The 13,696-nt window shown below is 34.1% G+C and overlaps 1 protein-coding gene across 1 annotated transcript in view; it reads right to left on the bottom strand.

Moving 5' to 3' along the window:
- Positions 1–13,401, bottom strand: part of Smp_210800 (putative z-protein (S1r protein)) — a gene marked incomplete at both ends in the record, with an annotated part of 16,942 nt that extends 3,541 nt beyond the window's left edge. Inside the window, 4 exons of the mRNA XM_018793324.1 lie at positions 6,727–6,983; positions 8,914–9,064; positions 11,936–12,175; positions 13,042–13,401. Of these exons, the coding sequence (XP_018647848.1) occupies positions 6,727–6,983; positions 8,914–9,064; positions 11,936–12,175; positions 13,042–13,401 (1,008 nt within the window). The remainder of the gene's footprint in view (positions 1–6,726; positions 6,984–8,913; positions 9,065–11,935; positions 12,176–13,041) is intronic.
- Between the last annotated feature and the right edge of the window lie 295 nt (positions 13,402–13,696).

Here is a 13,696-nt window from a genome sequence, read left to right as displayed (position 1 = left end):
TTTTTGGTATATTTTGGTCTGTTTTGGTTAGTATATATAACCCAGTATGCTTGTGAATAATGATTCATATTTCCGAGGCTGTTATTTGTGTTCTGGACTCAACTGGCTGGGCTAGGCAGATAGCAGGGCCGATACGCAATCAAGACTGCTCGTACAATTTCAAGTATCATTTGCCTCCGATCAATAAATTCATTCCTCTTCAATTGCACGTCCATATAATTACGATTCATACGTCATAACAATTGGCGACGGGTAAAAAAAATGGCTCTAACTTCCAACCAATTTCAGTTGCTAATCCAACAACTAGAACAGCTCGTTAGAAAGAGTCAATTGGAATTCATTGATAAGCTACATGCAAAGCTGCTGAATCACCCATGCTTTGGGGGTGAAACGGAAGTTGACGTAATAATTTCAAAATTGCGTACAGAGCTGGAAAACGATTACAGAACTAATGAATATGCTGGCGAAAGCCTCAATGAATCCGTACAAAGCAATAATTTAAGCACAGCAGTTATACATGATCAGCCCAGTAGCCCAGTACTACCTGTTTCAGAGACATGCCCTGTACACGGTCCAAGTCTTATTAACCCCGTAAACGGACGTGCAAACAGTGGATCAACCTCTTTACAGAAAGACAATGTTTTGCTAAATGCTCATGAAATTGCTGCAGTACCCGCCCACGAAGAAACGGGGAACAAACCGAACAGTATAGTGAATACAGTGGCGCCAAATGAGATTAATCATGATGAAAAAAATATTTCTAATGAATCTAATGATCAAAATTATCTAATTGTTCTGCCAGATCCCGATTATTTCGCTGATTCATATGTTCCTGTTCAAATCTCTTATAAAAATGTGAGAAAAATGTCAGATGTATTAAATGATAATCAAGAATCTGATACAACTCTCATAGATACTGATTATCCTAATGATTCATTATCTACTAATGAGGTTCCGAGGAAATTCAAAGAAACTATTTCAGAAGAATCAAATGTTGGTGACCTCGAATCAAATGTCGTCGATCCTCATGATCTCTTCAGTTCTAATGCATTCCCTGTTAAATGTGACAAACATATCGCATTAATAGTAATTTGGCTATATGAGGATCCAACAGTCTTTCGTGGGGGAGGGTGAATTCGAGAAAATTAAAAATCCGGATATCAACTCCGGATTTCTCAAAAAGGGGAGGTGTTGTATCCCCTGGCGAATTATGAATCATAAATCTGAGGTCCATTTATGGACAAATGTAATACGCCTATTCCTATTGGATAGTTGTTAAATGAGTAACCTAAATCTGATGTCTATTTATGGACAAATATAATATGCCTATTCCCTATTGGATAGTTGTTAAATAAGTGACCTAATTGTTCCGTGTTCCTCGTATCATAACCTTTGTTTTGACCTTGGAACTATTATTATTGATTACTTTCTCCCTAGCTACAGCCACATTGGCCAATTACTGTACAAATGTTATTTTTCTATTTTTGGTATATTTTGGTCTGTTTGGTTAGTATATATAACCCAGTATGCTTGTGAATAATGATTCATATTTCTGAGGCTGTTATTTGTGTTCTGGACTCAACTGGCTGGGCTAGGCAGATAGCAGGGCCGATACGCAATCAAGACTGCTCGTACAATTTCAAGTATCATTTGCCTCCGATCAATAAATTCATTCCTCTCCAATTGCACGTCCATATTATTACGATTTCATACGTCATAACAGTGGCGACGGGGATTTCGGCAAAAAAAAAAAAAAAAATTGTTGTCGGGGTTTTTGGTACACAAAAAAATACAACAATTGTCGTCGAGGATTCTGGCAAAAAGAAATACAGCAACCGAGACGTGATTTGGTAATCAAACAAGCTGTAATAATTGCCGGTGAATTTTCGGAGTTATTATTATTATCAGCAGAAAAAAATGACGATTTCTTTAGAACAGGCGCTGATAATCTTAGAGCACCGGCAACAACAGATGCTAGCCTTCCAGCAGCAACTATTTGAAACAGTCTTGGACAAGTTTTTCAATAATGGTGCTAAAATGGCCGTCCCAGAAGAATGCCCAGTTGAGGGTTCATTTCCCTTCACATCTGATGGAAAAGGCAAAATGGGTAAGTTGGCCGGTTCAGAGCAAGACAATATCTTGCTAAATGCACATGAAACTGTGACAGTATCAGATGTCAAAGAAAAACAAGGTTCCGTAGACAAAGCCCTGAGCCCAGAGTCTAATGAAGCACCACTCAATCCGCCGATTTCTGAAGACAAACTTCAGTCAGAATTAAACTACGGGTTACATGATATCGGTCAAGAAAGCTGGAATGGTGCACATGATTTTGATGAAAATTCTTATGAAGATGAGGAAACTAAGTCGGTTGAATCAAATGCTGATCAAAAAGCTAAGGCAATTTCATTAGATGATGATTCCCCTAGCTATCAAATATCCTCCAGTGAAAATCTTAATGGATTTGATGGAGATGTTTCAGAAAAGCCAAATTCCGATGACCTAAAATCAAATATCGTTCATCATCATCTATTCATTTCTAGTGGATTCTGCATTCAATACGAGAAATGTGTTCTAAATAAAGTCATATTAATTGTAAATTGGAGATATGAAGATCCAACATTATTTCGTGGGGGAGGAAATGTTGGAGAATTTCAACCTACAGATAATTTTTTTAAAATCAGAATCTAATCTTCGAATCTTCAAAAAAAGGGAGGTGTTAGGTCGGCTTACAATAAACTCTATCAGAGCCTCCAGAGAGGCTCATAAAGAGCCCAACCAATCAGCGATTAGTTAGAAGCTATGCTACTAAAATGCTACTAAAATAACAAGGTCCTGATTGGCTGTTAAACATACTGCTACTATGGAATCTCAAGGTCTTTTAATTACTATAAAACCCCTGTTTTCCTGTACATAATTGAACCTTGTAGTAAAGTGCTTCTCTGATACTCGTGTCTTCTCTCTGGTCTTTCAAGTCGCTGAGTAGTGCTAGCCTGGGGTTATCCGAATAGCTAGGATCCGAATAAAGCGTTCAACCTACGAGACATAACATTAATGACTATCAATTGTTGTATAATTAAAGTCAAAATTTGATAGAATACTACAAGATTCTCTCATTAATCTACTGCATTAGTATAAACTCTAAATAAATTGGTTATTCAGTAATTTTCAAACACAATGTCTATAAAGCTAATGCATACACATATTTTTCGTTTATTTTCAGGATGTAACTTAAATAACAGTAAAATCATCTTAAACTAACTTCTTCCAAATTGTAATAGCGTTGAAGAGGCTCTGCTTTCTGTTCAGTACGCGATACTAGATGTTACAAATTTATAGACTAGATCACGATACTAAATGGTACACTAGGTATGTAGACCACTAGATCAAATCACAGGTTGTACAGTCCCACAATTTCGGGCAATAGTTAATTCATATAAGTTATAAATAGTTATACCATATGAAATCCGAGTAGAAATTTAGAGGGAATCAATTTTTGCAAATAACCATAGTTTATATAATGACTACAAGCAGAGCATATCTATCTTCCTTGAGTAATTAATCATGGTCTACATTACAAACTGTACTATCATTCATAATTTACTTATTCATTATCATTCACTTGTAAATTGAGTTAATTTTATGCAGTTAGGCAAATATTGTTCAACTATCACTAATTTTAATTGGCAAAACCTGTCTTTCATTCAACATAGTTGAGCTTTGACAGTCAAATTTTTCAACTTTACAACTAGTATCTTCTTCAAAATGATGTCATCATAATTATTATTTGTCGAATCTTAGGAGTTTTATAGGTATTGTACTATTTATAATTTGTATCATAGATTGACTTTAAATCACATTATTATTGAAAACGGGATAACATTTGGTCTTTGTTTTCTCATAGAATATTCTTTGTTAAACTTTTCAATCTGTCAAATATAAAACTTTTATATAGTTGAAATCATTAGTCGATTGAAGCTATACCATCATGGATAACCTGGAAGAACTGGACGGCTGTTTCTTCTTATTGTCGGACACTTGAGCAGTGTGCATCCACGATCCCGCCTCGTGAGATTCGAACCCAGGACCTATCAGTCTCGTGCACGAGCGCTTAACCTCTAGACCACTGAGCCTGCTGGCATCCAACGGTGTTAATGTCTAACTTCAACCGATCCACGAAGTTGAGCAACCATTCACCATTGTCTTCGAACCTCACGAGACGGGATCGTGGGTACGCACTGCTCAGGAGTCTCACAATCAGACGAAACGGCTGTCCAGTGCTTCCAGGTTTTCCATGGTGATCTAGCTTCAGTTGATTCATGATCTCAACTGTTAAAATTATTATAATATCCACAAAACCCTCTTCTGATACTAATCTTACTGTTAATTTTGTTTGTTTGCTTTTTCTCTAACTAATTTAGGCGTAGTAATTTTTTTCTGAAAAATTGTAAATTTTTTATACACACGCATTTTATTTTTTGTATTCACCATTTTTATTCTAATTTATGGAGATGATAGTTACTGAGGCAAGTATTAAAATAGTAACATATTGAAGCATTTAACAATAGAATTCATGCTTCAATCTGTTTTCAGGGGAATAAATCCCAATTTCGTGTATATTCTTGTCTGTTTTTCGAAATGTTTCAAATGACTTTCGTTTGCATGTTTGTTTGTTTTTTTCTTCCTTTTTTTGTGAAAAATAGCAAATTACTTAACCTCACCTAAAATAATGAGTGTAAAATGAAATCTGTTATCTGGGTCACACCTCTTAGAGATGAATATAAAAAGAAAATGGAAATGTATATGCGTTCATGAATTTGAGTGATATGTGTTTACAAAAACGAAAAACACCCGTTGAACTACAAATTATTCAATGACAAAATAAACTTAACGTTTGACGAATCCAAAATAAAAAGGAAATAAGCATTGTAGATTTCATGGTTAACCACAATCCAAGTTTATTATGACTTAAATAAAATTAGTTGAAAATCGTTATGAAACAGTTTGACTTTACTTACCTACTTACGCCTGTTACTCTCAATGGAGCATAGGCCGCTGACCAGCATTCTCCAACCCACTCTGTCCTGGGCCTTCTTTTCTAGTTGTATCCAGTTCTTGTTCATTCTTCTCATGTCTATCTCTATTTCTCGGCGTAATGTGTTCTTTAGTCTTCCTTTTCTCCTTTGGCCTTCAGGATCCCGTGTGAGGGCTTGTCTTGTGACGCAGTTGAGTGATTTCCTCAAAGTGTGCCCAATCCACTTCCAGCGCTTCTTCCTGATTTCTTCTTCCGCTAGAATCTGGTTTGTTCTCTCCCACAGTAGAATGTTGCTGATAGTGTCTGGCCAACGGATCCGAAGTATCCTGCGTAGACAACTGTTAATAAACACTTGTATCTTCTGGATAATGGCTTTCGTAGTTCTCCACGTCTCCGCCCCATACAGTAGAACTGTCTTGACATTCGTATTAAAAATTCTAACCTTGGTGTTGGTTGACAATTGTTTTGAGTTCCAGATGTTTTTCAATTGTAAATATGCTGCTCTTGCTTTGCCGATCCTCGCCCTCACATCTGCATCAGCTCCACCGTGTTCGTCAATGATGCTGCCAGATATGTAAAGTTTGACTTTATGGTTATGAATATTACGTTCCAGACTGATCAATACAAATGCTAGTCATTGACAATCCTCACTTTAAGTTTTTTAATGTCGTTTCTATTATTTTGTGACAAGATTTCCGGGTTTTTTTCGGGAAAGTGTTGGTTCTTTGCAGTCACGGTCTTCGTGTTATAGATATTTATAAATTAAAGAGGTATATTTTTGTTAGCAATAATCATGTGTTCACTACTAAATAGTTTTGAGAAGTGATTTCAGAGTTCTTGCGAGAAACCAGTGGAGTTCAATCATATCGAGTATGAGGCAGTCACCCAATAATATCACTTGATGATGGTTAGACAGTACAGAGGGTCAATTAAAATTAGAAACGCGAACCATTGTATGATGACTTAATGATCCGGAGGTTTTGGGTTTGATCCTATGTGCAACCGTAGATTCATACTGCCGAAGAGTTCCGTACTAGGATGAAACAGCTGTCCAGTACTTAGTGATTTTCAATCGTTATCTAATCAAATTCAGTCTGTGTTAAGAACTATGAATTAGATTTTTGACTGATTAAGTCTTATATCATTGTCAGTTGAGTTCAAACTATAAAAAATAATTTTCTTTTCATGACCCCATTTATTTAGCATGAGACATTTTATATTCGTAACTTTACTGTAATAATAATAATTTCTAATTAAACTCTTATATTATGTAAAATAGTGATTTCATGGAGAAATCTAATTTAATTTAATATACAACGAGTTAATATCACAAAAGCCAACTGAAGTTACAAGTGTAAACCTATAAATTTGATGTTAGTGATATAAGGTTATTGTGTTTATCAAGAGATCTGAATCCCATTAACTCAATTTCAGCCAGGGCCATGAGTTTGGACTACTGAGGAGGAATCGTGACTTGGGACGAAACATCTAGATATTGTATGATTCTCAGTTGTTGTCATAAAAACTTCAAAGCGATCTTGTTTAATAACTTAAAACATTCATACAGGTTATCTCGTAATGTACAGATACAAATGATTGGTAAAAAAATCAAGCAATTTTTCAAACGAAACATTTTCCAAAAATCCTGTATATAATCATAATCTATGTTTTTTCATTACATAATTATCGTTTACCTGCTTTAATGTTGGATAAGGTGCAGGTCCAGTTACACCAGTCTGTGAACAATCTATATTGTCATCTTCCCATAAACTTGCATCTTTATCTGAGGAAAACCAATTATTTTTCATTGAATTGCCATTTATGAGATTGTCATAATTCGCATGATTTATGGCATAAAGTATGATTAATTCTATTGATTTTTTATCACTTCGATGTGAAGGCAACAGTGGATCTGTTTGTAGTTGTGGTGTTATTGAATTGACATCTTGTTCTAATTTGATATAACAATTAAATGAATTACAATCATATTGTTTAGTAAAACAACTAAATCAAATACTTTGACAATCTTATAGTTAACTTCATCAACTGATCTTAGTTGAACAACCATTTAAAACCAGGAAGGACTGGATAGCTGCCAACCTTTAGTGTGGAAGTCCTCAGCAGCGAACATCAACGATCCTCCCAGTAGTCGAACCCACGAAATTGTTTTTAGTGCCTGGCCTCAGAAAAGCTGGGCCGAAATACAATGGTTTACATGTTTCGCTTCAGTCAATTTGTTGCAGATTCGATCCTATGTGGGGTCATGGATGAGCATTGCTGAAGAATATAATATATCCATCGCCTTATTGTTTTCAATCGTTGGTTAACTAAAATCAGTCCGTTATGTTCATTAAAAATTCATAAATCCCCTCGAAGCCCTACAGTAACTTTGATCATTGCCAATGAAAAAAATTAAGGATAGGAGGTTCATTTTGTTTAGGAATTATCAATTCATCGTACCTAAATATACGCTGATGCTCTTACTAGAATTAACAAATAGTATATATTGTTTGAAAATCTCCATAACTTAAAATGTACACTCATCTATAAAGTTTGTGTATAATATTATATTATTTCATAATAATTTCTTATGAAATATCAACTCAGCACATTTAAAGTTGTATCTGGAAGTATTACAATCCAACGGTTTTTTGGTTAGAGCATCCATTTCCCACTTGATATATTCTGTATATAATGAAGTCAGATAATTTTTTCTACTATAGTTATTTAGACTGGTGACTTACTAAGTTCAAAGATAGTTAACATCAGGGAATAAGACAATCTGTGGAGTGACTGAGAGAACTCGGTTACTACCTTACCCTAAAGTGCCCAATAAATGACTAGCCTCTAAATTAAACAACCTAAATTCTTGAAAGAAGTTGCGACCAGTACAGATAGGTCACACCAAGAGTGACCTCAGTGCCATTAATGGAAGTGGAAAATAACTGCTATCACTAATAATTACTATCACGAATTATTTTACTTACTTAATTACGCCTGTTACCCCAAATGGAGCATAGGCCAACAATCAGAATTCCATCACGAAATAATTAAACCATAAAGGTATTAATTGGTCTAACATGATTGTGCTCATCAGGAAATGTCTAATTTGTTGTGGTTGATGACTATTTAAAATAACCCACTTGCCCTCTAACGCGTAATGTAACCAAGGAAATCCAGTTATAGTAGCGAGTATGTTAACTTTAAAGCAATGAGTTTGAACTCAAAGATTCCTATTCCCAACTTTGATAGATTAGCGATATATCACAAGAATTATTCAACAGGATCAGTGATACTTTTCTCATGGTTGAATTTCACTGGTCATAGCTTCTCACTGAAACTGTATAAGTTCAATCTGTAAGAGTAATGTATTTAGCATACTAGTATTAAACATCTGCATAAAACTCTCTGATATTTTATAGTCCCGTGGTTTATGTTGATTTTTTGATCAAATTATTGCATAGATTGCTTTAATTTCATAAACTTCGTTCAGAAGAACGATGAAAGCTCCACGACCAAACCATCCAACTCAGAATCTAGTTCTTACATATTTTATATGGTTGAAATCATGAATCAATTGAAGCTAGACCACCATCGAAAACCTGGAAGAACTGGACGGCCGTTTCGTCCCATTATGGAACTCCTCAGCAATGCGCATCTACCATCCCGCCACGGGAGATTCGAACCCAGGGTCTATCAGTCTCGTGCGCGAGCGCTTAACCTCTAGACCACTGCTCCTGCCTGTATCCAACAGTGTTAATGTCTAACTTCAACCAATTTTAAACATGATATTACTTCCACATTAAATAAATTTATTAAAATTAACAGCAAAACGAATAAAAATAAAGAATAGGAAGGAAAAAGATCAACGATGATCCTACCCTCTGATTGTTTTATTTGTTCTAGCATTTTATTTCTCATTTGCTCTTGACGTACTTGAATTTGTTTTAATGTAAAATTTCTTGGCAATGCATCTGTTAATTTATATTTTGCTTTTCCCAGTGGGCGATACACTTTCCAAAATGCTTCTTCCTTTTAAAAAGGGAAAAAAGGATATCAAGTAAACAAAGAAAGGAAGAGAGAAATCTGTTGTTAGTATGAATAACCATTGCCGATAAATCCCATACTTGGAAGAAAAAAATTGTCAAGTGCTCTCTGATTTTTAATGGAACCCTAACTGAGATCGATCTCTGATGAATACGACCTAAATTGGGAAGAGTTAACCGATTCAGATAATTATTGGATGCGCACTGCTAAAGAGTTCCACAATAGGACGAAATGGCCGTCCAGTGCTTCTAGGTTTTCAATGGTGATCTAGCTTCAATTGACTGACGAATTCAACTATAAAATTATTGGAGTCCCTAATGTATATGTGGTATTTATAGAATGTTGAATTTCATAGTTTACATCAGCTACTGACTTTATTCAGACGAAAATTAGAAAATAGGAAGTCCTGAGAAGCTACTTCGTTATTACATGTGATTTCCCACCTTCGGTGCGTATCAGGAATCATACTTAGGATGGAACCCAGGATCCTAAGGTTTCGTGATGAGCGCCTGATTAGAACCACTGCTGTGGAGTCCCATATTTGGACGAGACGTACGTACAATCTGTCCCAGTTTTAAATGTTTGTCCAACTAAATTCAGCCTCTGGTTTAAACTGTAACATTCAAATTCCATTATTATTTATCGTACATGAATTATAATAATTGACTATTACTCACGTTCAAATTCATTGTTTGAGTTTTAAAAAAGATTAATTATTATATGATCAACAAACTAATGTTTTGCTAATGTGCATTAGTACTTTTAGCATTATTTAACGGAAACAATACATATATATATATATATATATACATATAATGCCTAGAATAGATTCTTTTAAAGAGTTTCCGAAGAAGACTGACTAGATGAACAAATGATCCATAAAAATAAACAGAACGGAAAGTTAGTATATGCTAATATCAACTATTCAAAAGAGAAAATTATGTTTAACTACGGCAAAAATGTAAGGTGTGAGGAGTTTTAGCGAGTGAGACTTTTGTTTGAAATTTCAAAGCTTTTCAGATTGTTTGAGCGATTCGACTATTCCACTTTCAAAGCTATAACCTTAGTCCAATTTTCCATACTCACCTGTGATGGTTCCTGAATTTTGTTATAGCATGTGATTCTTTCGGAAAGTGTGAATCTTATTTTTTTATTGTTTTGCTTAGACCCAATAACATTGAGCCATATAAGAATTGATAGACTTTATGTGAATAGGGCGTATATAACAGAGCTCTCATTCACTGTGAATATAAATTACTTCTGGTTAATATTTATGGATTAGATATGAGTGAATCTCAAGATTAGAATAATCCAAGAAAATCTTCTTATTAGGACATACGCACATCTAAATAGTAGATTCTATTCAGACAACTGAAACTTTGAAGAAGATTAAAAACAGTTCGGCGAAGAAAATAAATGAGTGAAAGAAAACAATTAATTATGGAAGATAGAAAGGAAGGTTATGAACAAGGTAGAATGAGGGAGTGGATAAACCAATTTTGCTCACGAAGGTCGGACTTGAAATGTTAGTTAGCGAGCACCTCTGATGTACGTAAGCTTTTAATTTATAATCCTTTTTTAACGGATAATTTTAAGCTTATGAATGATTTTGGTGGAGCAAAGTGACCAGAACGAACTAGGTGTTTCAGGGTTGAGTTTTTGACTGACTTTTGTAATGATTTAGATAGCCAATATTCGAAATTGAGATTTGAAATGGCTCATGACATAACCTTCTCGATATGGGAAAGTAAACTGGCAGATTCATATTGATCTGACAAAATTGGGAGCTTGTCCTCCACACAACTATGGATCGAAGGTTGACTAGAAAAGACAACATGAAGTTCAGCCCAATAAAATGCTTTTCTTGGACATCTCAAATTTCCGCCTTAACATCTTCAAACTAGATGTTCATAAGGAGGGTTTTCTTGGGTTCTATAAACACCTTTTTACGTTGTTTTGGTTTCAGAGTTTTCTTAAAAAATCTATGTAGATAATCACCGCTGATCAATATCTGTGGTAGTTTGTTGGGTTTGATAACGACTGTTAATTGTTGATCTAATCATAATGTTTTCATAATTGGTAATGAAATAGTCTGTAAAAACTGGGCTGGTTAGAGACCTCGTAGCTACGCCATTGATACTTAAAATAAATTTGAACTGAACGTTGTAAGTGCATCAAAGAAGTTATTTCTTCAGAAAGTATGTGAAGTTAGTTATTTCTAATATTATCACATAATATGTAGATCTTTTGAGTGAGAGCTAACCTTGTTGAATGAATTCAGGACAAATGTTACTGGTTTATATTTAAAAAGTACTCCCCTATATGTTTTTACAAAACAAACTGTAAAAGCTGTTGTTTTATTGATTAAAAATTTGTTTTTCAAGTTCTGAGGTAATGTCACATTTTGTATGATATGTGTATATTTTACTTAAATTAATGAAGTGCTCAGTACAATCAATAAAACAAGTTGAAAATGTTGTGCATTACCAATTGTTTCTAGCAAGTCGATCACTAAAAGACAGTGAACACTGGATATTTGTTGTGTTTCAAACTTTAAACTCTTCATAAGTATGTACCAGTTATTTCAATCTCAAATGAATTCAAGAAATTCACATCTTATAGCGAGTGCGTTATCTTTAGATGACTGATTTGGTGTCCATCGCCATATGTTTTCAACTTCAATCGATTAGTAATGAGTTTCTCACTGAAACAAGCTAAACAGCTATCTAATGTTCATTGTTTTCCAATGGTTCTCTATAAAAAACTAGTATCTACATGTAAACTTAGTTTCAATTGAATTTCTCACTCTAATCATAAACACAATTTGTTAGAAATCTATGTATACTTGGTAATTACCTGTAATCTTAGTATATTTCGATCAACTTCATCACGTTTTCGTTCTAAACGTAATTGTTCAGCTGCTTGTAATTCAATTATTTTCCATTTATCATTTAATGATTTAGATAACTCTTCAAATATGTGATTTTCAGGGTCAGTAGTTTGGAAGCCACCTTTTTTCAAATTTCTTTTCATCAAATATATTGCGTAATCTATATCATCTACTTTAGATATTTTGGATAACCAGTAAAATGGAGCCTATAGAGAAGGAGAGATGAGGAAATGGAATAAAGGTGAAATTATCAGATAATAATCACCTGGCTTTCATTTTTTTCGGTGATAGATTAACGTTACTCACATAAAACGGGCAAAAGCACTTGTAAATGGATTGAAAGTTGTTTCATTCAGGTTTCACAAATTCTTTATGCTCAAGTTAAACTGTCAGTTAAAATTTGTATTATTTTGAAGTTTAATTTTCGAATGACTAATGTCTTGGACACAAATTTCTTCCGGCAAATACATTGTCAATGGTTAGCTCATCATCATCATCACACATTCTTATGAGATAATAAAATTAACTAGTTAGCAAGATGAGCATCTTACTTGCTTAAGTGAGTGAGTAATATGATTTTAGCACGTCTCCATGGATCTGAGGTTGAAATTTGTTAACATTTAGTTGATTAGAATAAATATTCTAGGAGATCTGAAACTATGTTTCGTGTTGCTTACAATTCATCAGTACGGTATGATTTTATTCTTGGTGGAATCGATATTTTCCAGGGATTTGAAGTTTGGGTCACCCAGTTGATACTTAGCTATTTAAGCTATCAACTGACTTCTTGTAGAAGTGAACTGCTTACATTAATTACCCACTTAGTACTAACTAATGTTTCGTCACGTAGTCCTCACTGGTGAATGAATCCTATCGATCATGTTACACTAGTTTAAGTGACTCAACTTTGAACTGCACTAGATCAGATGTTACGAATATATATATATAGAGAGAGAAAGAGTCGGTAGAATGCTGAGAACCTAGATTTGTTGCTCACTGGCACTCATCAGCAAAACGTACATATATATATATATATATATATATATATATATATATAGTCAGTGTAACCAACCTGAAATCGATACCAGTAAGTTTTATTCAACTTAAAGTATGGTTGTGATGAATCAGTGATACGAAATATATATCCATAAAATAAAAATAATTCAGTCATATGCAATGCTTCTTGTTCATCATCTGTTGGAATGTTTTCTTGAAGCCAACTAACAAATGTAGCACCTTGAAAAGCATAATGTAAAAATGGATCTGGTTGAAATCTAAGCAGAAATAAATAAATTCCAATAAAGCAAAATAAGGAATCAGTATACTCGTGAGTTATTCCAGTTTTTTTCGAATTCATTCGACCAATAATTTGTTCCATTTTATGTGTTTGTAAACTACGATATTGTAGATCCAATGAATCCATTCCAGACATCTTGATGGAAGAAGTTCTTTCTAAAGAAAAAAATCGAAATTTGTTGAGTATTGTATTTGTTTGAAAAAGAATTGTTTTAATAAGAATCTCAGGAAATTGAGAGACTTTTAAATATTGTTCGTTATGAGAAATAACAGGAAGTAACAAGATAATAAATAACCAGTTATTGATGTTCTCTCTAATCAGTGATTTATTTTCAGTAGAACAAATGTTTTTAAGCTTCTAGTTTGAAAAACCGATCAATGAGGATAATGGACGTTGTTCAAAGACAATGAGCATGCATTCTCAATGGTCA

This window comes from Schistosoma mansoni, chromosome 1 (genome assembly GCF_000237925.1).
Source record: "Schistosoma mansoni strain Puerto Rico chromosome 1, complete genome".
NCBI lineage: Eukaryota > Metazoa > Platyhelminthes > Trematoda > Strigeidida > Schistosomatidae > Schistosoma > Schistosoma mansoni.
This window is presented reverse-complemented; position numbering and strand designations above follow the sequence as displayed.